We start from the raw sequence: 18,814 nt of genomic DNA on the forward strand, positions 1-18,814 counted from the left end.
CATTAGCTCAACTTAACCCAAGGCAAACATTTTGACTATATAATCCCACAGAGCTACAGGGATGCACTTTGATGTTAGGTTTGGACCTCATATGGAAGCAAATAGAGACCAAAACTGATGTATAGAACGATCTTTAAATGATCTACTTTGGTTAAGATACAAGCATCATGAAACCTCTAACATAATACATCTTTTTGACTTGGTGAAAATCCATTTTTTGGATCCAACTTGCTTACTACTTTTTCAATGTGTTTTCCTCCTTCACAGAGTCCATGAAATGATGACATCTTCCTAAATATTTGGTCAAATGATTCATTTTGTGTATGGTTTCCTAGAAACAACTGTGGCTCAACTTACCCCACTCTCTCCGAATATAAATGTTTTAGTTACTAACCTAAACTCAATTTAATCTCCTTAAAATGAAGCTAATTGACTGCACCCAAATTGGACATTTTAAATGTATAGGATTCATATAATATTCAATAAATATACTGTAGTACCTTACATCTGATTTGAACCAAACTTTTTTTTAACAATGAGTAAGACACAAAGAATCCAAAGACATGGTTAAACGCCACCCACTGACCCCCCACACCCCACGCTAATCCCGACCCATCAATGGTTATATAGTATCAGTTCTCTGTGTTTGACAGGTAGTATGGAGTTGCGGTTCTGAGTATTGTTTCTTCATCTTATGTAATGTATTCTCAGTGATTTTGGTGATATTTTTTTTACAGTGCCTTCAGAAAGTAGTCATATCCCTTGACTTTATTCCACATTTTGTTGTGACTGAATTCAAAATGGATTCAATATTTAAAACAATTACCCATCTACACACAATACCCCACAATGACAAAGTGAAAAAATGTTTTAGACATTTTTGCAAATGTATTGAAAATTAAATACAGAAATATCTCATTTACATACGTATTTACACATTTGGAAAGGTCAAAGGATGTGAATACTTTTTGAAGGCACTGTATGTCCCATCCTACATCCTGGTACCTATATTAGCATTTTTACACTTCATCTCCAAATCATCCTAAAGTATTTAAAAATGTAAATGATGTGACTTATAGATTATTTGGATATGAAGTGCAAAAATGCTGATATAGGTACATTTGACTTGCATTGGATATGGTAATATCAGGAGAAAGGTTTTGTTAGTTTTGTAACCTAACAACAACCAAATTCAACCAAATTCACTGAGAATACATTACATAGGATGAAGAAACAATGCTCAGAGCCGCAACTCCAAACTACCTGTCAAACATAGAGAACTGATATTATATACTCTTTGCTGGGTTGGGATTGGTGTGAGGATTTCTCACGTCTTACTCATTGTTAGAAAATAATTTGGTACTATAATTATTGAATATTATAATGAATCCTATAAATTAAAGTGGTCAATTTGGGTGCAATCAATTAGCTTAATTTCTCAGAGATCCAATTATTTTTCAACAAAATAATGTTTCCGGAATGCTTCTCTTACTTAACCTTTATTTAACTAGGCAAAATTCTTATTTTCAATGACGGCCTAGGAACAGTGGGTTAACTGCCTTCTTCAGGGGCAGAACAACAGATGTTTACCTTGTCAGCTCTGGGATTTGATCTTGCAACCTTTCGGTTACTAGTCCAACGCTCAAACCACTAGGCTATCTGCCACCCCGTATCTGTTTCTAACTACAGAAACGATTTCAGAACAATCTGAGATGGTGGACGTCATGACTTGCTGAAATGACATGGAACGACCCATGTGCAAAACATCACACTTGGACAGAATGTACCACATTGTCTTAATCATTTGACCTTTCTTCCACAACACAGGGAAGGTGACTGAAATGTCAGTATGACGTGGGCCTCCGGCATTTATTTTTAATGGCCTTGGGAAGCAGTCTGGGCCTGAAGGTGAGCAGGAAGATGACAGAAATCCCAACCAGGCAGAGGACAGGTACGATAAACAACAGGATGTACCAGTATACAGACTCCTCCTCACTCCCACCACACATTAAAGGGTCTAAAAACACCACTTTGTGTGTATTTTTTGTCAGATCCTGACATGAAATGTCTGAGAGGTCGATGATATTGACCGTTTTCGCCCTCTCAAACGTCCTGTACCAGTCCAACTGGCAGCAGTTGAAAGTGTTTCCATTAAGAAAAACAGTCTGTAGTTTCAAGGATAATGTGTTAGCCTGATCTGAGGGGACAGTGTTAAGTTTGTTGTCCCTCAGGTCCAGCAGCCTCAGCTCAAGGCGTTGCAGTGAAGCAGGGAGCTGAGTAAGAGAGTTTCTGGAAATGTTCAAAGACTTTAAGTGGTGGAAATGGGAGAAGTCAAAGTCTCTCAGGCCTGTGTTTCCCAATCCTAGATGGTGTAAAGTTCTGCTGAGGCCTACTATCGATCTGGGCCCAATGTTGAGTTCTGGGTTGTTAGACAACTCCAGGTGTGTTAGAGGTGTCCCTGTGAATGCTGACGACGGCAGTCTCCCCAGGTTGCACCCTGATAGGTGGAGCTGTCTCAGGGAGATAATGTTTCTCCAAACAACACAGTCTGATTGGTTACCCCCATCTCTGTTCCCTCCCCATTCCTCAAGGGGGCATATGCCAATTCTGTTAAAGCTGATATCCACAGAGCTGATGCTGGTGAGAGAGGAGAACAGTCTAGGAGGAAGACTCTGCAGGTCATTCTGGCTCAGGTTGAGATAGCTCAGTTTTCCTAACTCACTTAAACTACCTTGGTCAGCATGGAGCTCCGTCAATCTATTGTTGCTCACATCCAACTCGTACAACGTCCCTGGAAGTTTTTCCAGTGTTAGATTTAAAACCTCAAGACAGTTTGTCTGCATCCTGAGCCTGACCAGGCTAGGCATTTTGCTGATAAACCCTTGGGGGAAGTAGCCCACCTGATTTCCACTCAGATCCAGCAGGACTAGAGAGGAGATGTCACCGTGAAGGCTCTCGTCCCACAGCTGGGCTGTGACATTGGTCACGTTGCCCCTCAGGTTGAAGAACTGGACACTGTTGGTCCAGTTTGGGTAGCCAGCGGTGTCTGCCAGGTGTTCGTAGAAGCTCACCCTGTTCTGGGACAGATGGAGGTTCCTCAGGCGGCTCTGGATGGGAAGGAAGGGGAAGAAAAGGAGGTTGTTGTTGGTGAGATCCAGGGTCTCCAGCTGGAAAGTTTCCTGGAGGTCCTGGTTGGCTATGAACCACTCAATGTTGTTGTGACTTGCGTTGAGCACCACGAGCTGGGTCATGTCGAAGTCCATCAGGCAGGCCAGGTGGTTGAAGGCCAGGTTTAGTCTCTGGAGCTTGTGCAGGTGGTCAAAGGCATCAACGATCTCAAACAGCATGTTCCTCTGCAGGTCCAGCTCTCTGAGCTGGTGGAGGTCGCTGAAGGAACTTTCGTCCAGCCTCAGCAGGAGGTTCCTGGAAAGGTTGAGGTACTCCAGGGATGTCATATTCTGGAGGAGGACCGAAGCTATGTCGTTTGTAAGCTGGTTTTCTGACAGATCCAGAACTTTGAGTCTAGACAGGGTGAGCAGTGCCCTGCTAGTTTCCTGGTATCCAACGTGAAGTTGATTGGCAGCTAGATTGAGGCTCTCTAGATGAGGTGAGTTGTGAAAGAGTTTTGACCCCACTGTCTCCAAGCGGTTTTTTGCACAGCTTAGAGTGCGAAGGGAGATGTAGCGGGAGAGGGAGTCATCTTGTAGCATCTGAATGTGGTTATGGGTCAGGTGGAGTTCCTCTATGTTGTCCGGTAGGTCCCTCGGCACAGATGAGATCTCACTATCACTACAGAGAGCAATCTTTTGGGTCTGTAAGGAGAAAGGGAGATAAATGCAGTGTATGCGAGATCAATACAATTGAAAATACTTCATTTTATATGTTAAAATACTTTAAAACAGCAAAGTATTATACCACAAATCAGACCAGAGAGTATACGAGGGTATAAAAAGTATTTCATGTATGCATGAACGGAAACCCTGAGAACCAGCAGTAGCAGCAGTTTCCATGATAGAATTACCTTTGCTTATATCTATTGTGGTAACATATGCTCTCTCTTCCCTTCAGAAACCAGAGTGTATGCTGCATTTCTTATGAAAATGTCATCAGAGGCACTTTTTCACAGCTTTCAGTGAGAACCACAAGCTCTGAAATTCATATTTCGAAGGAACTTTCTTTACTCGGTATTGTATGTTTATTATTGTCAGTGAGAGTTACAGTGGGACCTGAAATGATTGACACCCTTGATCGAGATGAACAAAAATGACTGTATAAAACAACTATTTCAAATACTGAGCTATGTTGTAGGCTCCAAAAAAACGGAGCCTTTTTCTGATATATTTTATGAGTTGGAGAACACATTGGGAGAGATCATAGACCAGGGGTATTCAACCGGGGGTCCGCAGCCCAAGCAACTGCAGGGGATCCTCAAAAATAGTGCATAAAAAATGAATATCGCTAGCAATCATTTTGAATTACATACCTACAGTAGAAAAGAGGAGGATATCTTATTTCTAATGATGTCAACTTATTTCTTAAAGTACCAATGCAGCCGCATTTATCTCAATATCAAATCATTTCTGGGTAACAATTAAGTACCTTACTGTGATTGTTTTAAATTAAAATGGTCAAAAAGAATCAAACATTTATTCTTAGCAAACAGCAATTTCTCAAGCAAGAATCTTGCTAGCAATGTCTGGGAGTGGTTTGAGTGGGGAGAGGAAGACTGAAAATGTGCTATTATTGGCAGAGAGGCTTGGAACTCTTTCCTATTGGTCAATTAACTAATTCATTGCATGGTGATGTCACCATGGAACGCCAAAACTCCCTCCCACCAAAACAGGCAGAAATTTCAGGCGGTCTTTTCAAACAGCTCTTACACTAAAAGGGTATTATCATCATTTTCACAATTTCACAGTATTTTTACAGATTCCCGTTGTGTATCAAGAATGGTTCACCACCGAAAGGATATCCAGCCAACTTGACAAAACTGTGGGAAGTCAACATGGGCCAGCATATCTATGGAACGCTTTCTACACCTTGTAGTTCATGCCCCGACAAATTGAGGCTGTCTGAGGGCAAAAGGGGGTGCAACTCAATATCAGAAAGGTGTTCCTAATGTTTTGTACACTCAGTGTATATAAAACACAAGAGAAATCTCATTTTTGACTGCACTGGACCTTTAACTCCTAATATTGAGCAAATTACACTAATTGGAGCCAATTACACTCACACACCTATGAATAGTCTACCAATGTAGCAAGTGACGCTGGATGCTGGTAAGTTTCCTTACCTTGGACATACATTTTTGCGAACAGCTGCAAAAGTGTTTGGAGTACCTTTCTGTCTAATAGGCTATATTAGAGTTTACACTTTCTCTTCCAATTATAATGTGGGGGGGGGTCAAAATAATGAACAACTATCTACCAAGTCTACTCATGTTACTTAATTTACTTGATAAGACATTTTTGCTAACGTATGATTGGGGGGGGGGTACATTTTCCTGGGTACATTCATATTTTACTATGTACGTTTTCTCTCATGTACTCTCATTTTGACGCCAAACCCACCACTGGTGTGCTCTATTTTCATGTCATCTGACCAAAGCACCAATTCCAATCCAAGTGCCACCGCTGTTTAGCAAACTCCTGCCGTTTACAGTTGTTGGATGACATGAAAATAGAGCTTTTTGGCTAGTTATGGGTTTTGGGTTGTGTGTCTGCATAAGCAGAAAATAACCCATAAAATATAGTGGTGGATTTTTGATGTTAGTGGGCTATTTTGCTTCCACTGGTCCTTGGGCCCTTGTTAAAGGTCAACGACATCATGAACTATACCCAGCACCAGGATATTTTAGCCAAAAAGCTGGTTGCCTCTGCCAGGAGTGGCTCTTCCAAATAAAATAAAATCCCATTTTATTGGCCACATACATGTTTAGCAGATGTTATTGCGGGTGTAGCAAAATACTTGTGCTTCTAGTTGACAGTGCAGCAATATCTAACAAGTAATATCTAACAAGTTCACAACAAATACCTAATACACATAAATCTAAGTAAAGGAATGGAATTAAGAAGATATAAATATATGGACGAGCAATGTCAGATCGGCATAGACTAAGATACAGTTTATAGTTTAGAATACAGTATATACATACGAGATGAGTAATGCAAGATACGTAAACATTATTAAAGTGACATTATTAAAAGTGACTAGTGTTCCATTTATTAAAGTGGCCAATGATTTACAGTCTGCGTATATAGGCAGCAGCCTCTCTGTGCCAGTGATGGCTGTTTAGCAGTCTGATGGCCTTGAGATAGAAGCTGTTTTTCAGTTGCTCAGTCCCAGCTTTGATGCACCTGTACTGACCTCGCCTTCTAGATGACAAGCAGGTTGAACAGGCAGTGGCTTGGGTGGTTGTTGTCTTTGATTATCTTTTTGGCCTTCCTGTGAAATTGGGTGCTATAGGTGTCCTGGAGGGCAGGTAGTTTGCCCCGGTGATGCTTTATGCAGACCGCACCACCCTCTGGAGAGCCCTGAGGTTGTGGGTGGTGCAGTTGCCGTACCAGGTGGTGATGCAGCCTGACAGGATGCTCTCAATAGTGCATCTGTAAAAGTTTGTGAGGGTTTTAGGTGACAAGCCAAATTTCTTCAGCCCCCTGAGGTTGAAGAAGTGCTGTTGCACCTTCTTCACCACACTGTCTGTGTCGGTGGAACATTTCAGTTTGTCAGTGATACAGTTGAAGTCGGAAGTTTACATACAATTAAGTTGGAGTCATTAAAACTAGTTTTTTTAACCACTCTACAAATTTCTTGTAAACAAACTATGGTTTTGGCAAGTCGGTTAGGACATCTACTTTGTGCATGACACAAGTCATTTTTCCAACAATTGCTTACAGACAGATTATTTCACTATCACAATTCCAATGGGTCAGACGTTTACATACACTCAGTTGACTGTGCCTTTCAACAGCTTGGAAAGCTTGGAAAAAACACCAGAAAAATATGTCATGGCTTTAGAAGCTTCTGAAAGGCTAACTGACATAATTTGAGTCAACTGGAGGTATACCTGTGGATGTATTTCAAGGCCTACCTTCAAACTCAGTGCGTCTTTGCTTGGCTTCATGGGGAAATCAAAAGAAATCAGCCAAAACCTCCACAAGTCTGGTTCATCCTTGGGAGCAATTTCCAAAAGCCTGAAGGTACCACGTTCATCTGTACAAACAATAATACGCAAGTATAAACACCATGGGACCACACAGCCGTCATACCACTCAGGAAGGAGACGCGTTCTGTCTCCTAGAGATGAACGTACTTGGATGCAAAAAGTGCAAATCAATCACAGAACAACAGCGCAGTAAAACAACCTTGTGAAGATGCTGGAAGAAACAGGTACAAAAGTATCTATATCCACAGTAAAACGGGTCCTATATCGACATAACCTGAAAGGTCACTCAGCAAGGAAGAAGCCACTGCTCCAAAACCGCCATAAAAAAGCCAGACTACCATTTGCAACTGCACATGGGGACAAAGATCGTACGTTTTGGAGAAATGTCCTCTGGTCTGATGAAACAAAAATAGAATTGTTTGGCCATAATGACTATCGTTATATTTGGAGGAAAAAGGGAGGCTTGCAAGCCGAAGAACACCATCCCAACCGTGAAGCACGGGTGTGGCAGCATCATGTTGTGGGGGTGCTTTGCTGCAGGAGGGACTGGTGCACTTCACAAATAGATGGCATCATGAGGAGGGAAAACTATGTGGATATATTGAAGCAACATCTCAAAAAAAGCTTGGTCGCAAATGGGTCTTTCAAATGGACAATGACACCAAGCATACTTCAAAAGTTGTGGCAAAATGGCTTAAGAACAACAAAGTCAAGATATTGGAGTGGCCATCACAAAGCCCTGACCTCAATCTCATAGACAATTAGTGGGCAGAACTAAAAAAGTGCATGCGAGCAAGGAGGCCAACCAATCAGTTACACCAGCTCTGTCAATAGGAATGGCCCAAAATTCACCCAACTTATTGCAGGAACCTTGGGGAAGGCTACCCAAAACGTTTGACCCAAGGTAAACAATTTAAAGGCCAAATACTAATTGAGTGTATGCAAACTTCTGACCCACTAGGAATGTGATGAAAGAAATAAAAGCTGAAATAAATCACTCTACTATTATTCTGACATTTCACATTCTTAAAATAAAGTGGTGATCCTAACTGACCTAAGACAGGGAATTTTTACTGTGATTAAATGTCTGGATTTGTGAAAAAATGAGTTTAAATGTATTTGGCTAAGGTCTATGTAAACTTCCGACTTCAAATGTATGTACACCGAGGAACTTAAAACTTTCCACCTTCTCCACTGCTGTCCCGTTGATGTGGATAGGGGAGTGCTCCCTCTGCTGTTTCTTGAAGTCCACGATCATCTTCTTTGTTTTGTTGATGTTTGGTTACAGGTTATTTTCCTGACACCACTCTCCCAGAGCCCTCACCTCCTCCCTGTAGTCCGTCTCGTCGTTGTTGGTAATCAAGCCTACTACTGTTGTGTTGTCTGCAAACGTGATGATTGAGTTTGAGGCGTGCATGGCCACACAGTCATGGGTGAACAGGGAGTACAGGAGGGGGCTGAGCATGCACCCTTGTGGGGCACCAGTGTTGAGGATCAGCGAAAGTGGAGGTGTTGTTTCCCACCTTCACAACCTGGGGGAGGCCTGTCAGGAAGTCCAGGACACAATTGCACATGGCGGGGTTCAGAACCAGGGCCTCGAGCTTAATGATGGGCTTGGAGGGTACTATGGTATGGAATGCTGAGCTGGACTCAATGAACAGAATTCTTACATAGGTATTCCTCTTGTCCAGATGGGATAGGGCAGTGTGCAGTGTGATGGTGATTGCATCGTCTGTGGACCTATTGGGGCGGTAAGCAAATTGAAGTGGGTCTAGGGTGACAGGTCAGGTGGAAGTGATATGATCCTTGACTGGTCTCTCAAAGCACTTCATGAGGACAGAAGTCAGTGCTACGAGGCGATAGTCATTTAGTTCAGTTACCTTTGCATTCATGAGTATAGGAACAATGGTGGCCATCTTGAAGCAAGACAATAACCCCAAGCACACATAAAAAAAAATTTTTTTTGCAAAGGCCATCTGTCTCCGGATCTGAAACCCATTGAAAACATGTGGTTTGAATTGAAGAGGGCAGTCCATAAGGGCAGATCTAATTATATCAAGGATCTAGAAATATTCTATATGGAGGAATGGTCTAAAATTCATCCCAATGTGTTCTTCAACTCATCTCTTTCTCTGAGCAATTGTATTAGTATAAAACATTTGCTCATCTTCATCAAGGATGTCAATAATTTCAGACCCTCACCGTATACAATTTAGAAACTACTTAGAAAAGCTGTTATTCAATGTGCTATACATGCCTATGAGTTTTATTATTGACCTGTGAAATATTCTCCATGTGTCTAAACATATAATTTTTATCAGTAAAATGTTTTTATTTTATTTGTCTTGTTGATGACAATAGTTATTGTATTTTCTCACAAGATTCAGATGAGTATAGGCTCCTATCTTGTTGTAGATACACATTAAATATGAATGTTTGTCAACAGTTGGCATTGTGCTTTATTTATTGATTGCATATTTGGATTTCTGTGACTTTCAAAGTCAATCAAATTCATTTGTGACTAAGTGTGCCACTCAATGTTATTTGTATTATTAGTATTAATAGTATTATTATTTATATTATTCATAAGAGAATACATGGGACATAAAAGGTTCCTACAGGATCCTTAAAACCTAAAAAGTTCCAAAGGGAAAAGGTTCCAGGAGGCACCTTTAGGGGTTCCACTGGAGCTGCAATTAGAGGAAGCCCTGGAGGTGCCTATAGGAACATTCTTTTTAGAGTGTATATTTTCTCCTCTACGCTCTAATAAGCTTGTTCAAGAAATGTAGCTCTTACCAGTCTGCAGAGGCTGTGGTGAGGGTGGCTGAGGGCAGGTATTAGCAGGCTCCACAGGGTCCAGATGGTGAGACAGACCAGGGTAGGGAGTAGGCCTTGGATGGGCATCTTAACATCCTCACTGTGGAGGAGAGAAGGGGAGCAGGAGACGACTGAGACTCAGAAAATGAGAGGTAATCTATGTCAGGTTTTCCCAAACTCAGTGGTGTGACAAACAAAAAATGTCCAGTCAGCGGGAAGTCCTGTGGGCGAAAACAGCTCGTTGATGAGAGGTTGAAGGAGAATGGCAAGAATAGTGCAAGTTACCAGACGGGCCACAAACAGGCAAATAACGGCACAGTACAACAGTGGTGTGCAGAACAACATCTTGGAATGCACAACTCGTCGGTCCTTGTCACAGATGGGCTATTGCAGCAGACGACCACACCGGGTTCCACTGCAATCAGCTGAAAACAAGAAGAAGCAGTTCCATTGGGCACGTGATTGCCAACACGGGACAATTGAGGAGTGGAAAAACATTGCCTGGTTTGACGAATCCCGGTTCCTGTTGCGTCATGCTGATGGCAGTCAGGATTTGGCATAAGCAGCATGAGTCCATGGCCCCAACCTGCCTTGTGTCAACTGTACAGGCTAGTGGTGGTGATGTAATGGTGTGGGGAATGTTTCCTGGCCCACATTAGTTCCCTTGATACCGATTAAGCAATGTTTTCATGCAACAGAGAATTCAGGCTGTTCTGGGGGCAAGGAAGGGGGTCCGACCTGGTACTAGATGGCTGTACCTAATAAACTGGCCACTGAGTGTATGCCAGACAATATAACACCAACGCAGTCTCTCAACCATAAAAACAGAATAACAGCTGTATATCTCCGTTATCTTTTAACCTTGATAAAGCGTTCAATTAATTATTTTTATACTGCAACCATTACATCTGATCAATACTGTACTGTAATACTGTATATACCGAGAGTTCAAAAGGTATTCGCACTCAAACCATGAACATGAATAACCCAAGGAGGCTGAGACGCAAAAAGAACATACTTAATTTAATACATGCTTGTCTGAAACGTAAGTTATTTTATGTTTAATTTTTAACACATTTCACTGTCACCCTTTGTATTCTTTTGAGCATTGATTAAATTAAGTAGGCCTTTATAATTTTTGGTATCTCAGCCTCAGGGTTAGTCCTTATCATGGTTTGAGTGCGACTACCTTTTGAACTCTCCACTACTGTAGTAATCAAATACATTAATAAGGAATAATATATAAATCTACTTATAAATCCAAAATATTGAATTGACATATTACATATCTGAACAGATAATGCACAGTATAATGCTTTACAAGACGTTAACTAATAGTCAAATAAACTAATCGTTTATTATCAATTTATAAGCAGATTGAGGAATACAACGAATTAGCATAGGCTGTATAACGATAAGGATATTAAGCTACAAAGTAACATTCCTTGACTTAAGAGCATGAATGACAATACATTCAAAGTCACACTTTCTGTTCTAATATTACAAGCACGTACTGAGAAGTGTGCCATTTGCGCTGATGTTATTCATTCATTACTTTGTCAGACGCTGTTGAGTGTAGATAGGTCACGCACAGGTAGAGCAAGTGCACAAGGCGCCATGCATCTACTACTTACGCTGGTGGTTTGGTGTGTGTTATTCAAGCCACTGACGGTTGAGCTCCTGACCATATTCTCTGGTTTGTTCGACGCAGCGTCGGTCTGTAAGTCGGTTCTCATCTATGTGGAGCGGTGTGTGTTCTCTACATAGCTGAGCGGTGCTTTTAGTATTTGCGGAAGCAGGCAAGCAACGGAAACCAAAGTCACATGGACAAGCAAGATTATATATATAGGTTCGCAGGCCTAGGTCAGAGACATGCATGTCCTGTACATGTTGCATTGGAACTAGAAGATTCCCTGTATTTTTTTGTGATGCATGTCCATAGTACATCAGTGTCAACTTGTGTTATTTGCAGATAATAGACTTACATCAAATGCAACTTTCTAACCTATCTGTTTCTATTTGGGAATTCTGTTAAAAAAAAAAACTTTTGCAATGTGAAGCACTTCATCCTCTCACAAAAAAAACCCTGGTATAATTGGAAACCTGCAATCATGATTTGTGTGTGCATGTGTTTGTGTAGGCTTATCTTGGCTACTACAAAAACCTACCGACAAACCCCATTCTCACCTCTCACTCTCCAACTCCTGTTTCTGAACATCAGATACTACAGAGAGGAAACCACTAAACATTCACACCCTTCCTGCCTAGCTGACACTTTTGCAACAGCCAAGGGAACGATTTGATTATTTGTGTTTTGTTCAGCTACTTTGACACGTCATACTGACATTTACACTGTAAATACTCAACCAGCCCTCTCATTTACCATGAACCATTGGAAGAGAAACACGGCTTGTTATCAGTAGCATAGTACCTGGTTGTGAACTTACTGACCATGACATACGAGTTTACCACAAAACAGATTAAAATTGCTGCTCCCCATGCGCACTCTCTCTCCACACACACACACTGAGAAAGTACTGGTAATTACGTTTAATTCTGCGGCCTACAGCATAGTTTGTGTCGTATTTTCCCATAGTTCTGGAATTAGAATAGGGAATTAGAATCAGGAAGTGATGGAGCTGCCATCGCAGTGGTGATTTGTTGGGGCTTCCTTCCCGTTTTCATGCAATGAGTCCTCTCCTCTCGTTCTAATTTCTGACTTGATTAAGTGATTGGCAAATGAAGCCAGCTTTATGCTCAGTTGAATTCATTAATTCAGTTGACATTCATTTTTCATAGGCTTGGCATCCCTTCAAATATTAAGCCTAATCTCTTTTCTTCCAATATCCTATTTAGAAAAACACATTTATGCCTGTTTTAAAAACTGTACACAGTAGAAACTACAAACACAGACATCCCTCATGGGCTCCCGAGTGGTGCAGAGGTCTAAGGCACTGCATCTCAGTGCTAGAGGTATCACTGCAGACACCCTGGTTTGAATTCAGGCTGTATCACAACTGGCTGTGATTTGGAGTCCCATAACGTGGCGTACAATTGGCCCAGTGTCGTCGGGTTTGGCCGGTGTAGGCCGTCATTGTAAATAAGAATTTGATCTTAACTGACTTGTCTGGTTAAATAAAATACAAAAATTAAATGCTCCCTCATCAAAAGTGTGTGTGCAGCATTGAGGTAGAACCCCAATGACATGCTAAGCTTTCATGTGGTTGAAACACACACAAACACACTTAGGAAGCTTGACAAACTGGTACATTATTGTCAAAACTATATTGAACAAAATTATAAACATATCATGCAACAATTACAGTTCATATAAGGCAGTCAGTCAATTGAAATAAATGTATTAGGCCCAAATCTATGGATTTCACATGACTAGGAATACAGATATGCATCTGTTGGTCACAGATACCTTAGAAAAATAATTTCACGGTATCTTTGTCTATTCAAATTGCTATCGACAAAATGCAATTGTGTTTGTTGTCCCCACACGACGCCATACACAGTCTGGCATCTGCCCAGTACAATCGAAACTGGGATTCATCTGTGAAGGGCACACTTCTCCAGCGTGCTAGTAGCCATCGAAGGTGAGCATTTGCCCACTGAAGTTGGTTACGAAGCAGAACTGCAGTCAGGTCAAGACCCTGGTGAGGACAACGAGCAAGCAGATGAGCTTCCCTGGGACGGGTCTTGACCTGACTGCAGTTCTGTGTCGTAACCGACTTCAGTGGGCAAATGCTCACCTTCGATGACCACTGGCACACTGGAGAAGTGTGCTCTTTACAGATTAATCTCGGTTTCAACTGTACCGGGCAGTTGCCAGACTGTGTGTATGGCATTGTGTGGGCGAGCAGTTTGCTGATGTCAGCCTATGGTAGGGAAATTAACATGACATTTTCTGGCAAAAGTTCTGGTGGAAATTCCTGCTGTCACTTTCCCAATTGCACGCTCCCCGAAAACTTGAGACATCTGTGGCATTGTATTGTGACAAAACTGCACATTTTAGAGTGGCATTTTATTGTCCCCAGCACAAGGTATAAAGATCATGCTGTTTAATCAGCTTCTTGATTTGCCACACCGGTCAGGTGGATGGATTATCTTGGCAAAGGGATATAAACAAATTTGTTCCAGAATTTGAGAGAAATAAGGTTTTTGTGAGTATGGAAAATTCTTGGGATCTTTTATTTCAGCTCATGAAACATGGGACCAACACATTACATGTTGCATTTATATTTTTGTTCAGTTTATATCAGAAACCTGCCAACACTTGTCACCTGGGGCATAGGAAATTTCATGGTGCTGCAGTTAACTCAGCCCACAAACACCAATTGTATGAGAAAGTCAGACAAAACAGCAATAATTTGATTGTAGATAAAAGGGAGAGTACAATATGACTAGATACATTGAAAGGTGGCTTTCAATTTGGGAAGTAAGTAAAATAATGTCCTATTTGTATTTATTATGGATCCCCATTAGCTGCTGCTGCCAAGGGGTCCAGCAAAATTAAGGCAGTTTATACAATTTAAAAAAAATGACAATACATTCACAGATTTCACAACAAATATCATTGGGTGGTTCTTATTTTATATAGAATATAGAAGTCAATGATTGCCCTCTTGTGGAAGCATTATGAAACACTCAATCAATCAATTACAGACTGACACCAGGTAGACTTTATTTTGAAGGTTCCATGACCTCTTCAATAGTACCACGAATTAAAACCTATAAATAAATATAATGAAATACTATGATGAATACCACCACAATTAAAATGGATTCACAGTAGCATGGTCTCCTCACTTCTGCTCTCCTATACAATGTATCTGAAGAGAGGAGACGTTTCAGTTATACTGCAATGACTAGCTTTTCTACTGAAGCAGTCTTTTCCAAGTGTCCCATACGGTATAGTCCTCTGAAGTGTCCCCCTTGCTGTTCCATCCATGGCAGTTACACGTGTACTCTAGAAATGTTACAACTTGCATTGTCACACACACGTTATGATTGGTCTTTATTTGCCACAGTTCATATTTGGTTTTGCCTCATAGGAACAGACATCATAAAACCGTCCGCATGTACAGGACTCAGTGTTGTTACTTCCTAAAATAACATTTAAAAAAACAAGCAAAGTCCTCCCGTACTGTAAATAAAATGGTCCAGCAGCTGATGTGGATAGGATCCACGTTGAGTCAGAAACACCTTTGAAACAGCCCCCAGTCCCCCACCCTCTATCAATTATCACTTCCCAAAAACCTAGTCAAACCCTCTTGTCCATCAATAGTTCACTCTCATCCATGTTGATTTTGCAGTCCATCCCTGTGGTTGTGGAATGTTCGTTTAGAATCCTCTCGGTGTCAACCATCAGTCATTATCCTTGGCACACCTGATGTGACGTGGCACCAGCGGGTGTTGTGGCGGTGCTATCCATCCAGAGGCGTGCCAAGGTAGACCATGGTCACCTCAGTGTTGCCATAGACAGCTGAGACAGCCGGGAAGAGGCAGGCTTTAGGCAGCCCTCTGAAGGCCACTCCCAGAAACTCAAAGCCTCTCTCGAAGGCCAAGGTCTTGTTATCCATGTCAAGAATCACTCGTATCCTCTCCCCGATCTGTGGATGGACACCATTACACTAGAAAGTAATATAACAATAAGTAACAGCTACAATACAGGGAATGGCTTCTCTTTCACGCTGCAATTGAACATGATTACTGTTGAGAGAACTTCTAATTTAAGGTAGCGTTCTTCTTGACATGTATTCTACTGCACAGGCCTAACTCATCCCACCAATAAATGTTTATAATATTTCAACTAGAATCACTTAATTGGGATGGGTCATCAGTTTAAAACAATGGCTTAGAACTTCAATTGAACATTTTTAGTTGATGCATACAGATATGTTGTCTATTCCTGTCTGCAGCCTACCCAGCCTACCCATGGTGACAAAGTCCCTGAACTCCGGCACTAATCTCACGGCTTAGCTGTCGTTTCCGTTGCAACACATTTTGCTATGGTGTGCACTTATCAATATGACCCAGGAGAAAAACATTAACTTACCTGGTATTTGGGTGCGTTGTTGCACTGAGGGAAGTTCCCGTTCACCTCCCCATTGTGGAGCAGGTTGTTATCCACCAGATTCCAGCCCCAGCTCTGGTCGTCACTTCCCAGGAGGGCCACATAGCCCTGGCATTGCATGGCAGCACGCTTAGTGGCAATGCCTATCACTGCCACGGTCCCCAGGGGCCCCTCCCACCAGATCTCCCAGGCATGGCGGCCCTCAGAGAAGCCGATCTTGCCACGGGCTCCGTCGGTGCTCTGGGCGATGGGGTTGCGGTGAAGGGTGAAACCGTTCTTCTTCATGTAGACGTTGCGTGAGCAGTCGTGGGAACTCAGAGCGTGCAGGTAGGACTTGAGCTGCAGGAGAGGCAGACAAAGATGAGCTAGGGTTTTGAAGAGGACATAAATCCAAGTGATTGAGAGCAGAATCATTTACATTACATTTACATTTAAGTCATTTAGCAGACGCTCTTATCCAGAGAATCAACATGCATGCCAACCAAAAATCATTGCTATTCCATTTTACTTAAAATATTATCTCATTCAAGGAAATGATTGCAACATGCTTATGGATCGTAGTTAATGCTGGCGTTTCTGCATATATAAACAACTGGGCGTGTGTGTATAGACGGCTAGCCACTAGTCTGTGCATGACACACAGGGAGACTCATACCATTGATGAGTACCCTAGGCTATGATTGAATGGCAAGTTAATGTGTGCTGATTGGGTTTGTGATCGTTTCACAATGTGGTATCTTCTGGATTGAAATCCAAATCTGTAACAACAGCTATAGGCATTCACTTCGGGATTCAAATAGTAAACAAACGTTATTAGCTTAGCTAGTAGCTGCTACCTTTCCCTTGTATGTTGTCAGATTGCAAAGAATGTCGGAACGCAGTGCCTCTTCACTAAGAGAGCGAGCGCACAGACTCCGCCACACCTCGCTGTTCTCATCAGCGAGGCAGTTGTTCCAGTGCCAGCACACCAACGAGCACCGCATCAAATCATACAAGTCCAGATAGGAGAACACATGCTCCAGAACCCGACTAGGTAGCCTGCCTGCTATTCCCACTTCCCCGCCCGCTGCAACATAGGACGACCCAGCTGAGCTACAACTGGCAGCGGCTGCGCCGATGCAAGAGGACGCCCCTCCGGCGGCCGCTCCCGACATTATTTGCTAAATTGAGAATAACGACCGATGAACAGTGTTTTACAGCATAAATTGTTAACTAAAATGTATTAAAATGCACCATTTCTAAATACTAGCTAAATCACGGCGGTGATATTGTCAGGCATTTAATTCGATGGACCCAGACCCAGACCCGGTTGGTAAAGTGGAAATCCAGTCAGGTCCCGGACATTTTTGTATGGCAATGATAAAACATATATTTATAAATTAAATATTTATTCTGATCCGCCATCTTCAATTATAAAGAAGGAGACAAAGATAATCCCATGATCAACGTTTTGTCTTAAATTATAATAGGTGTATTTTACTTTGTGTACCTGTTAGGACCTTTCGTCGGTCATACTGCGGCCCTCGCAGCTGATCTACAGTCAGTTTAGATTTTTACCCCTTAAGAGTCCATCCTCAAATTTGTAGTATGGTTTACTGATTGATCCTAGATCTGTTCACATGGTCAATTTCTATTTTGTGTGTTGCCCTAATTAAGTGATAATGCCCTCGAAGGCGTTGTTTGGAAGATATCGGCACGGGTGCCATATCCTCCAAAACACCAGCTTCGAGGACATTATCACTTTTATACAACTTGTTCCTAAATCAAATCTAATTTTATTTGTCACATACACATGGTTAGCAGATGTTAATGCGAGTGTAGCAAAATGCTTGTGCTTCTAGTTCCGACAATGCAGTAATAACCAACAAGTAATCTAACAATTTCACAACAACTACCTTATACACACAAAACCCAGACGTTCAGTCTTTTTGTTCTGTACCTATGGACGCGACCCAGTCGTAGGTTCTAAATGTTCTATCGCTATACTGGCTAGCAACATTATTATCCCTTGCTTCCCAACTAGCCAACTACGGCTAACTTCAAACAGTGCAGGCAGAATAACAGTAGCTGCATTTGTTTAATTAACCTGTTTTCTAGTGACATTTATTTGGATACATCCATAACAATAAGCTAATGAGGCACGATTTCGCCTGGTATAGAAAATGTGTTTTCTCGTTAGGACACCGTTGTTCAGAGGAGCTAAGAGCTAACCAACAAAACAGCTAACACAAAAACGTCAAACTGAAGCTGGAAAGACCGCAAACTATCTGCACTTCGTTTCGTTTGACATTTTTTCAATTTACATTTCTTTGTGTATATCCATGAAAATGATGCCAGCTGATTCATGATTTCGACTGGCTGAATGTTAGACTAAAAGAAATGTGATAATGTCTATATGCTTTTTATATTGGAGATCAAGTTAATAATTTCCCTGCCTGGGCTGATGAGACAGTCGATTGCACAGTCAGATGGAACAGAGTAAATAGGCATTTTAACCGTCCTGTTATGTTAATAATATAATATAATATATGCCATTTAGCAGACGCTTTTATCCAAAGCGACTTACAGTCATAATGGTCCCGGGGATCGAACCCATTACCCTGGCGTTACAAGCGCCATGCTCTACCAACTGTTCATTTTCATGTTAATTAATTCTGTGTTCCCGGGTCCAAAATGACCGCCCCAGTTATAAATCCATAATAATACATATATTAACACCTAATGTTGTGTTAAATCTTTTTATCAACTTA

General features: G+C 41.6%; 2 protein-coding genes across 3 annotated transcripts; both read right to left on the reverse strand.

Moving 5' to 3' along the window:
- Positions 1-1,625: 1,625 nt before the first annotated feature.
- Positions 1,626-11,752, reverse strand: nrros (negative regulator of reactive oxygen species). Its single transcript, XM_046292536.1, has 3 exons — positions 11,617-11,752; positions 9,962-10,082; positions 1,626-3,812 (listed from the first exon to the last, which is right to left on the reverse strand). The coding sequence occupies exons 2-3, from the start codon at positions 10,067-10,069 to the stop codon at positions 1,845-1,847; spliced, it is 2,076 nt and encodes a 691-aa protein (XP_046148492.1). The 5' UTR covers positions 10,070-10,082; positions 11,617-11,752; the 3' UTR covers positions 1,626-1,844.
- A 2,903-nt stretch (positions 11,753-14,655) lies between these two features.
- On the reverse strand, positions 14,656-17,548 carry fbxo45 (F-box protein 45). Of its 2 annotated transcripts, none has more exons than XM_046292539.1 (3): positions 16,901-17,548; positions 16,047-16,403; positions 14,656-15,600 (listed from the first exon to the last, which is right to left on the reverse strand). In XM_046292539.1, the coding sequence occupies exons 1-3, from the start codon at positions 17,216-17,218 to the stop codon at positions 15,415-15,417; spliced, it is 861 nt and encodes a 286-aa protein (XP_046148495.1). In that variant the 5' UTR covers positions 17,219-17,548; the 3' UTR covers positions 14,656-15,414. The 2 variants fall into 2 exon arrangements, with proteins under 2 accessions (XP_046148495.1, XP_046148494.1); XM_046292538.1 differs by having other exon boundaries at positions 14,656-15,621.
- Positions 17,549-18,814: the final 1,266 nt, after the last annotated feature.

Source organism: Oncorhynchus gorbuscha, linkage group LG12, assembly GCF_021184085.1.
Source record: "Oncorhynchus gorbuscha isolate QuinsamMale2020 ecotype Even-year linkage group LG12, OgorEven_v1.0, whole genome shotgun sequence".
Lineage (NCBI taxonomy): Eukaryota > Metazoa > Chordata > Actinopteri > Salmoniformes > Salmonidae > Oncorhynchus > Oncorhynchus gorbuscha.

Coding starts and splice junctions, on each gene's coding strand:
- nrros (XM_046292536.1), bottom strand. CDS start 10,069: ATGCCCATCCAAGGCCTACTCCCTACCCTGGTCTGTCTCACCATCTGG. Junction 3,813..9,961: donor ACCACAGCCTCTGCAGACTG/GTAAGAGCTACA, acceptor TTCTCCTTACAG/ACCCAAAAGATTGCTCTCTG.
- fbxo45 (XM_046292538.1), bottom strand. CDS start 17,218: ATGTCGGGAGCGGCCGCCGGAGGGGCGTCCTCTTGCATCGGCGCAGCC. Junction 16,404..16,900: donor TGACAACATACAAGGGAAAG/GTAGCAGCTACT, acceptor CCTCTCCTGCAG/CTCAAGTCCTACCTGCACGC. Junction 15,622..16,046: donor ACAACGCACCCAAATACCAG/GTAAGTTAATGT, acceptor ATTACTTTCTAG/TGTAATGGTGTCCATCCACA.